Source organism: Tasmannia lanceolata, unplaced genomic scaffold (genome assembly GCF_043159265.1).
Source record: "Tasmannia lanceolata isolate RefF3 unplaced genomic scaffold, GAP_Taslan_0.1 ptg000007l, whole genome shotgun sequence".
Taxonomy (NCBI): Eukaryota; Viridiplantae; Streptophyta; class Magnoliopsida; order Canellales; family Winteraceae; genus Tasmannia; species Tasmannia lanceolata.
In genome coordinates, this window is record NW_027518684.1 from 18868197 (window position 1) to 18881949 (window position 13753).

Here is a 13753-nt window from a genome sequence, read left to right on the forward strand (position 1 = left end):
CAATAAATTGTGAAGAATTGCCCCACAACTGGCCCATTTGTAACATGCAGATATGCAGTTCCACGTAATCATAGTTGGATTTTATATTTATTTTTGAATGGTAACCATAGTTGGATTGTATTAAATTACTGCAAAGGATTTAACAAAATGTGCCCTCGGACACCAAAAGTTGACCAACAAGTGGTGAGATGAGTAGGGATGAGCAGAAAATCTCTTGTTTACCAACAATTACCTTATAATTCGATCCAACTTTTGAACCACTCTTATAGGTCTTAATCTCCATAATCCAGCCTGAGGGCAACCATTCCGGTGAATCCTCCATTGGCACTACAGGCTAACAATTAATTCAATAGTCAGCAAAGTAAATAAATACATAAAAGATACAAACGAACCAATGAGATCAGACGGGCACAATCTTACTGCTTTTGGGCTGTTTATAAAGTAAATGCTGATGCCTCCTATTAGTTGGGGCTTGTGGTTGCAGGGCTATCCACTTTCAAGATAGTGGAAGACCCCAACCTTGGAATGAAATTCGACTCCAGTTACCGGATTAGTGTAATACTGCATAACACAGAAATAAATAATAGTATTAGCAGTCATTATAATCCTGATACTTACATGTAGTATCATATCTATTTTTTCCCATCAAGTGCCACAAATGTAGATGATAAATTGATAATTAAGTAGGGAAACCGGAAACCAAGGAAATGAAGTTTTAAAGGTGAGAATCCTGGAGGAGACAGCTGTGGGCATGAGATTAAAATTTCTATCTCATATTAGAAATGCCTTTACAACAAAATAGAGCCTCCAGAATCAAAATCCTAGAGAACTTTTCTCAACAATCTCAGGATACTTAAGCCACATTAGAAAGCCAACAAACATGTAGAATTGAAGTAAAAATAAAAAGAAGAATAAAATCATTCTTGTTAGTGAACTCATGAACCACTTGGTCTCAGACACACGATCCAACAGATTTTAAATATAGGGAGAAGAAAGACCCACATGTTCCTAACAGTTAAAACCATATTGGAGATTGTACTTTACACTTTCATGTATGCCATTAATCCAATAGTCAATAACCCTCAAACAAAAGGTTAAACATGAGGGGCTCAGCACCAAACTGACTATAAAACGATTTGGGATAAATCAATTACTTTCCTAAGTAGAGATATGTCAGCCATTTTACTACAAGAATGAGGAATTTGGACCATCTTTATGATTCGAGGTATCCACAATAAGTCAAATAATCTTGACTTCTTTAAAAACTACCACCGATTTTCAACAATTAGGATTAAGGATTCCCTCTTTTTCATAAATATATGTTATGGGATTCATTTTAGAAAGTCCACATATAGTGAGAACCCTAGTCTCTTCCTCTCCTCTATCCCTTAAGCTCACATGAGTATCCATTGTGGTGTACGCATGGTTTTAAATTTCAGTTTTGGACTCAGCCAAAACCGAAATTTCGACCGAAATTCAGTAAAAAAAAAGCATTTTATCAAAATTTTGGCCAAAATTTCGACCGAAACCGAAATTTGGTAAATTTCAGCAGTTTCGGTTTCGGTCTTGACCAAAATCCGAAATTTCAGATTTCGGTCAAAATTTAAAACCATGGGTGTACGTACAAAACCTTATGTGCTTGGAGCAACGATAAGGTTGCTCCATTGTGAGCTGGTGGTCACAGGTTCGAGTCATGGAAACAACCTCTCTGTAAAGCAGGGATAAGGCTGCGTACATCTAGCCCTCCCCAGACCCTGCAATGGAGGGAGCCTCATGCATTGGGCCGCCCTTTTTTATTGTGGTCTAATGGTGACAATCTGCGTAATTACGCATCTGGTTCAAAGATCCAGGAAGAAAGTTGATAGGGACATCAACAACGGGCGTGGATTCAAAGTTTACAAGCGCAGATGTGGACGAGAATGATGGCGTAGACTCTAGCACGGGCCACGGGCATTGCCTTTTTTTTTATATTATTTACTTTCTATTTTCTTCATTATATTTGTAGCCTACTTTTTAGCCATCAAATCTCACCCGTTTTGTGTTTTTTTGTATTATTAGAAAGGTTTTTTCAATTACCTATCTAATGGGCCCAAGATCACATGATTTGGATGTGATTTGAGCAAGTTATGAGTGTTTTTAGGAAGGGGTATAGGTCAATTACGGGATTACTATTTTTGGTAAGTTTATATCTTTATTTAGCTTTGCTTTAGATTAGATGAATGGTTGAGATTAGTTCTTAACTTTAGGTTATCTTCTAGGGTTTCTTTTCTTATATATACATCTTATGAAAACAATGTAAGGGACTTTTGAATACTGAATAGAATTGAGATTTTCTTTTGTGAGAGCTATTGTGGCTTGGACTTCTTCTCTTCTCCTCTTGGTGGTTTGGAACCATTTTCTCTCATTTCCTCTCATCTATAATCTTCTATTTCTTCAATCAAATCAGCACAAAGAATGTTAGTAAATCAAATTTTCTTTTTTTCTTTCTTGAACCCTAAAATACAAAAACCCAAAATTCATAGATCTCTCTCGTTCTTCAAGATCTTGTTTCGAGACTTTAAATGATTGTTTTTATGATTAAACCTCAGCCTAAACACCCAAGAACCCTAACTTTAAACGTCTTTTGCAGCCAATTGAAAATTCGCACCATTTCAAGCCCGAAAACCCTTTTTAAAGATCTATAGCCTAAACCTACCATCAAATCAGAGCCTAAACCCTAGATTAACCTTTCTTTTACCTTCTAAACCTTAACCTAAGATTTGGACAGCAGTAATAAACCAAAATTCCAGATCTGCAAAATTACCAAAATACCCCTACAACCCAGAATTGGACCGTTTTGAGCTTTTTATTGCTACTGGACTTCTTTCTTTTTTTTTCTTCATTGGATATTATTATTTCCATGCTTGTGCGACATCTATTTCATTGGTACTTGCATTAGCTTTTTAGTTCTTTTAATTGGTTGCATGCATAGGCTTAGTTTTGGACTAATCTTTCTATTATCAATTCATCTTACGAATCCTTATCGCTTTGATTGATTTGTATAAGGTTTAGTTCGTGCTTAATTACAATCTTTACAATTATTTATGCTATTTAAGTCTCATTATTGCTGCTGCCCATAGATTAATTAGGAGTTAATTCATCCCTAGATAAGTTGTTAAGCGTTCTTTTAATTTTTCGCGTAAGCCCTAAATTGTCCTAAAGCCTTAATCCCATTAGGAGTGTAGGATTTTCCCTAAATTAGGTATTGTCCTGCATCAAAAGTTTTTAAAAGTTCACTTCCACACTTGCGATCAAACTCAACAAACTCAGCTTCCTCTAAAGAAACTCCCGTAACCACCAATTTAGCAAAATTTATCCATTGATATGTGATGACTTCATAGCAACTGAGAACCGCTTTCAATTTTTTTTTTTTCACTTCCAAAAGTTTGGAATGCTAAAAAACATTATATCATCAGCACACTGGACATGTGTCACTTCCAACTCAGGTTGTCTGACCTTAAACCCTTCAATAATACCTCTAGATCCAGCTTTCAACATCATTCTAGTGAGGGAATACAGCATGCTCGTAATAGGAACAGACAAAAGGAATCACCTTGAAGCAAACCTTTAGTGGTCTTAAAAAAGCCCTTTTGTGGGCTATTAACCAGAATTGAAAACATCACACCGAAGAAATGCATTTCAACATCCACCCACGTCATTTAGCACCAAATCACATACTATCCATGAGATAGTCTAAGCAACTTGACTCTGCTCTATCATACGCATTTTCCACATCCATTTTTCATAAGATTGTCTAACCTGTTGTTTGATGATCTTTGGGTGTTTTGTTAACTGAAAGAATTTTTCAAATCTATTTTTCATAAGATTGTCTAACCTGTTTTTTGATGATCTTTGGGTGTTTAACTGAGAATCTAACGTTGTGAATCTATAAACCATCTCAATTCCGTTGTCACCAGCTTTCAAACCATGGACCTTTGTTAGAATCACTTCATACCAAAATAATTCTTTTAAGATAAGTAAAATAGTTTTGACCCATGAATTCAACAATGCACCTAGCCGCGCTAACCGCATTAACACCTAATAGCTAATATGCATTAACACCTAGTAGCTTCATAATAAATTATCATCATTGGAAAAAACACCAAATAGCATCCCTTATTATAATAAACAACCGATAAGACTCAAAATTTTCTCTTTATTAAATGACAATGGCAAGTATTGATTAAGATAACCCGTCTCGCTTGGGGCTCTTCTCTTTCTCCTTAATAAAAAAATCATCATTCACAAAGGTAAAATAAAAGAAGAAGATTGTGCCACAATTAACACTTTGTATGCTTGCTTTGGCTAAAGAGTCCGCAATCTCATTAGCCATGTTAAAAGCATGAACAAAGGAGAAAACATTTTCTCTACAAGCATCAAAGATCTTGTCAACAACATTACTACATTAGGGAAAAGCTATGGACCCAAACTATGCTTAAGGGACCATGAGATACCGTTGGAGGAGTCATCAACACAAAGGCTACTATCAAATTCTTTATAGTATAGCAGCCCGGTGAGGAGCAATATAGACACACCCCCCAAGTCAAGTGTGTTAAACTAAGAGCAAAAGTTATTCTATCCCAAGTCCTCATAATCAATGAAAAGTCAGTTGGGTAAAAACAAAACATTTGATTAATGAACTGTGTTACATGGATTATTCTACATGGGTGAAGTACCTGTGTCGGACACGTGTTGGATCCCAATTCTTCAGGATTCGCTAAGAAACTTCTAGATCTCTTTTTATCTATTTTAACTAAATACAACTACCACAAGTTTATAATGCTTACATGTTTTATCCATCCTAATAGTAAGTTTTTTATATAGAAATAAAACAGTATATTTACTTAACGTGCCAAGATCTGCCCCTTTGGTGAATGCCAAAACTGTGGCGTTCCTCCGAATTTCCATATTTCCAGGTCAGCCAGGGGAGGCGCTCTCTCCAATATGTTACTGGTTCCAAAATATATTATTGTTTCTAATATATTTTAAAAATATATTACTTGTTATAATCGTATTATCATGAAAAAGAATTAAAAGTTTCGAATTGATTAAAATATATTGGCAAATCCATGAATCCCTTTTTTTAGGTTTGCCATATGAACATATCTGACAAGTTGGTACCCACCCGTGTCAAATTCCGACATTGCTAGATTGAATAAATTTACAAACTAGCATAAATATTTCCTTACAGCTAAATATGATAGCGAAATGACTTTTTTGAAACATGGTAGCCAATTTTATTAAGAAATAAGACCGAGATGGTCAAAATACAACCAAAAGAAAGAGAATACAACTATGTAACATAAAGAACAAAAAAATAGTCATGGTGGAAGTGAATCGAAAATAGCTAGAGATTCTTTGGAAACACAATCTCTAGCTAACTTATCAACTATGTTGCATGGATTCTTTGCCCCCCTATGCCGAATCCGTGTCGACACGCCTCCACACGCGAATCGAACATGGATTCTCGTGGGACACACCCGGATTCTTGTAATAGCCGTGTCCCGCACGAATACTGTTTTTTTCGGATGAATCCGACTCATCGGATTCTCTTTTAAAATGTGAATCCTATATATTTCCCCTTTAAATTTTTTTTCTTCTTAAATTTTTTTATATGAAGGTGCAACCTGTACTTTCTCACTAAAAATCCTAGCGCCTCGACCCTGAAAGATCGACTCCCCTTCCTCCTTCGACTATAAATTCAAACGCATTGATCCTCCACCCTCAAAATTTTCATGAATATATATATATATATATATATATATATATATATATATATATATATATATGAGGAAAGTGAAGCTACACCGCCGGCTTATAATACAATGGGCCCACATTGTTTTGGTGATCCAAAGAATTCATTTGATTGGCCCTCACATAGATAGGGTGTCCACCAAAAATCAGCTCCATATAGGATCATCCCAACCCTACGATTTGTGGAGGCAAAAATGAACGTGTAAAAACCTTCACAAATTTGTCCATTTTTGCCTCCACAGTTTGAAGGGTTGGGATGATCCTATGGAGCTGATTTTTGGTGGACACCCTATCTATGTGAGGGCCAATCAAATGAACGGTTAGGATCACCAAAACAATGTGGGCCCATTGTATTTTAAGCCGGCGGTGTAGCTAAGTTAGCTACACCGGCGGTGTAGCTTCACTTTCCTCTATATATATATATATATATATATATATATATATATATATATATATATATATATATATAGAGAGAGAGAGAGAGAGAGAGAGAGAGAGAGGAAAGTGTTGGTGAGCTTAAGCGCCCCAATCACATGGGTCCCACATTTTCTGTGGTGATCCAAACCATTCATTTGCAAGGCCCTATCATAGATAGGGTGTGTACCAAAAATCAGCTCGATAGGATCATCCTAACCCCTCCATTTGTGGAGGACAAAAATGGGCAGATTTGTGGACAAATAATGTCTGTCCATTTTGACCTCCACAAATGGATGGGTTAGGATGATCCTATGGAGCTGATTTTTGGTACACACCCCATCTATGTAAGGGCCTTTCAAATGAATGCTTTGGATCATCCTAACAAAGTAGGCCCCAATGTGATTGGGCGCTTAAGCTCACCATAAGTTTGGTGAGCTTAAGCTCACCAACACTTTCCTTATATATATATATATATATATATATATATATATATATATATATATATATATATATATATATATATATATAATTTTTAAAATTTTATTTTATTTAAAAATTACAGAATCCACAAATCCTAGTTTTTGGGGTTTGCCGAATCCGACACCTCGAATCCGTGTTGGATCCCGACACGCGAATCCGAATCCATCCAACATAGCATATCAGCCACCTGATTCGCAGAACGCCGAACATGAAGAAACTCAACCTCCAAGGACCACATCCAATCATTAAACAATCTATCAAATCTCCAAGAGGGCTAATGAGATCCTTTTAGCCATCAGATAGCATTAGATGAGTCTCCTTCTACCACTACTTTTACAAAGTGATTTTTCATGACAAGCTCTAAACCTTGATATGCTGCACGCAACTCGGCCTCTGAGGCATCCTCCGTTCCAATAGGCCCCGCATAAGCCCACAGAACCTCACCAAATTCATCCCTGAGAACTTCTCCAACTCCCGCCGGCCCAGGATTTCCCAAGCTAGAACCATAAGAGTTAAACTTTACAAAACCGGCGGAGGAGGAATCCAGTTTTGAACAATTGTCTGTTTCTTCTCAACACTGATACAAATATCCCTCCATCTTCCCCAAAGATCATATGCAGACACAAACTTGAAAGAAGGGAGAGACTTTACCCATGAAATAGTTAAAGCAATCGCTTTTACGAATAAGAATAAACATTTTGTAGCCTCTCCCAGCTTTGCAAGAAAAATCCACAGACGCTACCTTTCCAATCCTCCACCCAATCCTGAGACCCTGCCTGCTGCGCGCGCGCGGGGGGGGGGGGGAGGAGGGGACGCCTTGATAGATTCCGATGATGTGAACTTGTTAGACCACTGAACAAGTTCCACAAAGGAGAGTTTCTTGTCGTTTTCCAATTGGATTGAGTTCTTGAAATGTTTAAACCAGGGGGTAGAACTATCATCACCTCTAACATATCCATTTTGAAAACATCTAGCCTATCTTTTGATCCACATCTTTGTCTGAGCCAGCCTTCCAGCGCCGAGATGATCCCCGACCAACCTTCGCGAATCCGACCCCAAAGGCTACATGGGTATTTATGATTGAGACTAGAGGGATGATGCCACTACTCTCAGGCTGACCTTCCACAACCTTTTGCCTTGAATCATCAGTTACTACTGCTATTCCAACTCTGTCTTCAGCCGAGTCTTCATTACCTTTTTCGGGTTCAACCATGGATGGTCTAGTGAAGTTGAGATCTGTCCCGGATCATGTTTTACCACACTTCCAGCAGATTACTCTCTTCTGAAAGTTCCGAAAGGCGCATCTGCGGTGGCCACACAAGCACCCTCAATTATTCCTAACGCTAAAAGCCTAGGGTGCATTCCTTGGCATACTACAAGCAATGAACAAGATTGTTGCACCAACAAATGACCAACCAGTGTAAACCTTCTCCATGTCTAACATGAGCATCATTTCATGAAATCCTTTGGTCATTCATTTTTCTTAGTGGCCACACAAACATCAACAACCCCATATGGAAATGTTTTGCTGCCCCCAACAGAAACTAGAGCGTACATCAACAACCATCTTTTGTAGCCATAATCTTCAATACACTACCAAGCTTATTGACCCCAATTTGCATGCCCTAGACATCCTAATCTTTAAAATAAACATAACTTCCATGAACAAAAAAGGAAATGCGTACCAGCATAACACCACTTTATTAAAGTGTTTAAATATGGAATATCCAAGCACGAATACACAAATCAGAAAAAACTAGTAAAGATATTACAAAATAACTAGAATTGTTTGTAAATTGCTATAATGCCTTCACTATTTATAGCCAAATTGGGGACATCTCACACCCAGATTTCCATTTAAATGAAGAGCACAAAACTGTGTTGACGCACCTATCGGCCTACCATAAACTTTCTCAAGGCGAAACCCATCAACTTCTTTATTACGGATGGCCTTGTGAATATTAGAATCCAATACAGCCGTTCCAAAAATAAAATATCGTAACCCAATACATGATCATGATGCCCCTTGCAAAACCACTTGAGGCACTATATTCCTTTAGTAAGCTAGTAGGCCTCCTAGCCTTCAAAGCAAGAGTTTGTTTAGACCGTAATAAAAAAAAGGGCGGCCCGCCATTGCGGGGTCTGGGGAGGGCTAGATGTACGCAGCCTTACCCCTACTTTGCTTAGACCATAGTAAAATTAAAAATAAATAATAGAATGCATGCATTGACAAACACTCCTCAATAAACTCATTGAAAACGGTCTATTCAAGCATATACAAAGAAAAACATGAGATTATGAAAAGATTCAAGCATATACAAAGAAAATATAATTTTATGAAAAGCCCCATGCTTAGGAACAAACTGACCAATATTAGAATATTTTTTCCTAGTTAACAGAATGGCAAGATCACATGCCCCAAAATTCGGAAGTTATCAATGAACCACCAAAGCCAACACGTTAAATCAAACCTAAAAGAAATCATCTATCAAATCCACATAAAGGAATGCCCAAATTGTAAGGCTTCTCTAAACCTACTATAATAACCATCCAAAGAAAAATATGAGATTATGAAAAGCCCCTTGCTTAGGAACAAGCTGAACAAAATTAGAATAATAACCATCCCTTGCACTCCTTCCTATCCATAAATGGCCTCATAGGCGTATAGTAACCTTGAACCCATGGTCCCCATCTAAGAATCTGCAGCCGACTGCAAAACCAATATGGGTGCAATCCACCTTTTTATCTTATAGCAGTAATCTTCAATGCTCACGATGGTAATTCTTCAAATTTATATACATTTCACATCTCGATTTTCAAAATTTATCTAATCTGTTTAAACATAAATACAACCAGAAAAAATACCAGCTTTCATCAATACTCTCTTATCTGAGAACATGCCAAGAAAGTTATAAAGCATTTTATGGTGACATTTTCAAAAGAACTCAACAAAACCTTGACATTTTCAAAAGAAGAGGACATAAAATTTTCGTCATTTGCACGAGCTGATCTAGAGAAGTTTTCGTGATGTGCCACAAAATTTTAGACCTATGATTTGTGGACACGGACACAAGTGTCGCGTGTCGGCACTGACACGGAGTGTCGGACACAGCAAACCCCAAAATTTAGAAACGGGGACACGGCTAAAATAGAAAGCATATATAATTTGTTGATATGGATTCGTGTGTCGAGTTTCGACATGGATATGAGTTGTATGACATACCAACATCTAAAAATCTAGAAATGGTGACATGTACATACACATAAAATTGTTGATTATTACACAAATACGTGTCCACACACCCACATTAACTAACACTCCTAGCAATACATTTAAAAGTGTCCAAAGAAGTGTCGACACGTGTGTCGTGTCGGACACAGCAGTACACGTGTATCAGCAATAAATTAAAAGTGTCGGCTAAATCATAGTTATAGACCAATTTATTCAATGAATGAGATGACAAAATACTCAAAAAAGAAAAACTGCACATATAGACCATTCCCATACACAAACAATAAAAACAAAAATAGTCAATCTGACAAAAAATCTACAATAAAAAGTAAGATCAATATCAACTGCAGTGCCATATGTTGATATCAAAGAATCGCCCGGAAAAAACAGGGCTAAATTTCTGACACCGCCCTGATTCTAAACAAACTACTAGACAGAAAATTAGAGTTACAAACAGATCGCAAGTTCGCAACATTCCAAAAGAATCTACCCTATTTCCCCTATCAATACTAAACAATGGTTACTGGGAAAATTCTGCCCATCACAATAATGTCACTAAATGACGACAATGCCATCTGCTGATGTCAAAATAACTAGTAATTATTATAAAAACACCACAACACAATAATATCATTACCCAACTGCAATGCCATCTGTCAGCATCCGCCCGACATAATGATACCATTACCGAACGCAACTCCATTCATTGACATCAGCAAATTTTCCTACAACAATGGGCAAAAATTTCTGACACTGCCCTGATTCTAAAAGCAACTATACACGACACTTAAAACCTTCCAATTGATCATCTGTAAGGGTATTTTGGTCAATTCCACTTCCAAGAATCAGAGCTGTTTCTTGCAACTTCACGCAGAAACCAGTAATTCCATTGACTTCCTAAAATATACTATTTTCCTAACATGCATTATTTCATCAATCCATTCAAAAACATTGACATTTCAAACTCATTAACCTACATATAACAGAATCCCACTAACATGCACCTGGTACACAACAGTCGCCTTCGTAAAATCAACTATTTCTCGCAACTTCACTCGGAAACGAGTAATTCAATTGACTTCCTAAAATATAGTATTTTCCTAACATGCAGCATTCCATCAATCCATTCAAAAACAGTTACATTTCATCTCATCAACGTACATATAACAAAATTCCACTAGCATGCACCTGGTACACAACAGTCACCATCACAAAATCACAACTTCACACAAATCAAGCAACAAAAAATCACACACAAACCCTATCCAACACCTCAGATCGTCTACCAACAGTAGTAGTTAGAATGCTGGATAACTAAGCCCTGATTCTAAAAGCAACCATAAACGCCACTCAAAACCCTCCAATTGATCATCCTTTAAGACATTCTGGTCAATTCCACTTCCAAGAATAACAGATTTTTCTTGCAACTTCACGCAGGAACCAGTAATTCCATTGACTTCCTAAAATCTACTATTTTCCTACCATGCATCATTCCATCAATCCGTTCAAAAACTGCAACATTTCATCTAATTAACCTACATATAACAGAATTCAACTAATATAGCATTTTCCTAACATGCATCGTTCCATCAATCCGTTCAAAAACTGCAACATTTCACCTCATTAACCTACATATAACAAAATTCCACTAACATGCACCTAGTACACAACAGTCTCCTTCGCAAAATCACAACTTTACACAAATTAAGCAACAACAAACCGATCCAACGGCTCAGATCGTCTACTAACAGTAGTTAGAATGCTGGATAATCAATACTCAAACTTCTCTCGTAAAAAATTCAGATCGTGTGTCAGATTCCGAAAAGATGAGCTCTTTAGAGAGAAAAATGCAAGTTTTCGAATCAGAAACCCTAGAATCCGAAAAAACTAAGAGCAGAGAAAAAAAAATGCATGAGCCGGAGAGATCAGATTACCCTGACTCTGATACCAGCCGTTGATCTGCTCTTCCTCGTCTTAATCTCTACCGTTCATCCGTCCGGCAGACATTCCGGCGACTTATCGACGGCCATATTTACCGGCGATGAGACCTTCCTCCGAGATAGAAATAAGAAATCTCTCTGCAACAAATGACTGAGAGCTCGCACTTAGAAGGAGAAATAAAAAAGGAAAATCTCTCCCCAAACCCTAAAACCTTTCCGACACTTTCCGTCTCGGGATTCGCGAATGCGCGAAACGTGTCGGAGGTCTTCTTCTTCAAGAAATTAGAATTTGTAAGACCTTTTTTTTATTTATTTTTCTGGTGAGGAGATGAGCATGGAGTGTAGCTCGTACTGACGGTGTTTGGCTGAGGACTTTTAATAGGGATATATGTGGAAATGACTTTTATGCCTCTGAGAGTTTGTTATAATGACTGAAATGACCATATATGAGATGAGAGAGAGGGGCACGTGGGGATTCATATGAGGGTTATAATTGGAATCATCTAAAAGGTTGTGGGACTGTGTGTTAAAATGACGGAAATGACCTTCTTTGAGAAGAGGACGAGGGGCACGTGGGGATTCACGGTGGGGGTAATGATTGGAATAATCTAAAGGTTGTGGTCACGATGAATGTTGAGAAAATGACTGTTTATGCCTTCATATTTACGTCAATAACCAGTGTAGTCCACTTCGGTTTAGGAAATTGGTAGGGCCAAATGGTCTTGATACGGACTAAAGTGATTGAATGAGTGAAAGTTGTACGATGTGGGTTGCAGGTGTGGTGTGAAATGACTATTCTGCCCCTTGTTTACTATGCTGAGGAAATTCCTGACGAAGAATAGAAGAGCAAAATTAACAATCAATCAAGGGTTTCTATAAGCGAAGATTAAGCTATCAACGGTTCCGATTGAATGTTGGTGATAGCTCAGCGGAAATATAAATAAAGGAATATAATACTTCCAAGTTCCAAAACGGGATTTACACTCCCTTGTTTTAGTAATGCCACTCCTTGCTTTTATTAGGAAATTTAACAACTAGACATAGATAGTACTGGATATTTCCACGCTTTTATTAGATAATATCTTTTTGGGAATTTTAATGGGAGGTGATTTTTTCACCCCCTGTAGGATTATGCGCCCCACTGTTAACATGATTTTGACGTCAAAAAGCGTTAAAATCTGCCCACAATTCAGGGGGCGCATAATCCTACAGCAGGGTGGAAAAATCATCTCCCGTTGATAGTGATAACTAATGAACTGACTAAGGAGGAGTGATAGAATGGACCGTGCCCTTGCAAAGATCACCTCCCTGATTGGTTGATTTCTTCAAAGTCAACTGTTTCCACTTTTAAAGGTGCCCTCTACTTTTTTCGGTGCCACCATAAATGCACTCTACATAAAATCAACCAATAGTGGCACCCTTGAAGGTGATTTTTGCACGCCCTTCATTCTATCACTGTTCAATTACTAGACATAGGCATTGCTTTATATTAGTTAAAAGGAGTCTTTGTATGGTGTCCGAACTTACATGCAGGTACAATAAGAAATACAATGACATATAAATTATAGGATAGTACAAACCATTCATTTGTTGGGCCCCTTACATCTCCATGTGTGAAGATCCTAACCTTCTGATCAACAGATGTTTTAAATAAATGTTATATGATGAGAAAAACCTCTACAGATCGAAGGGTCATGTTCATCAGGCACTGCTATTTAAGTCAGGGGATTAACAGATGAATGGTTTGGATCATCCAATAATTTGGGCTCTACTGCATTTGACATCTTACTATTTTGATGCTAATTAACTTCTTTTATAGAAGAAATCAGTGTCCTTAATTATGATTCTATATTATCCAATATGTTAAGCGTGAATTACTTACCTTTTTTAT

General features: G+C 37.4%; 1 protein-coding gene across 1 annotated transcript in view; it reads right to left on the bottom strand.

The window, feature by feature from the left end:
* The window catches only part of LOC143882194 (uncharacterized), a 35716-nt gene extending 23500 nt beyond the window's left edge, over window positions 1–12216 (bottom strand). The window contains exons 1-3 of the mRNA XM_077385653.1: window positions 11857–12216; window positions 421–561; window positions 233–334 (exon numbers count right to left, since the gene is read on the bottom strand). Of these exons, the coding sequence (XP_077241768.1) occupies window positions 233–322 (90 nt within the window). The 5' untranslated portion in view covers window positions 323–334; window positions 421–561; window positions 11857–12216. The remainder of the gene's footprint in view (window positions 1–232; window positions 335–420; window positions 562–11856) is intronic.
* Window positions 12217–13753: the final 1537 nt, after the last annotated feature.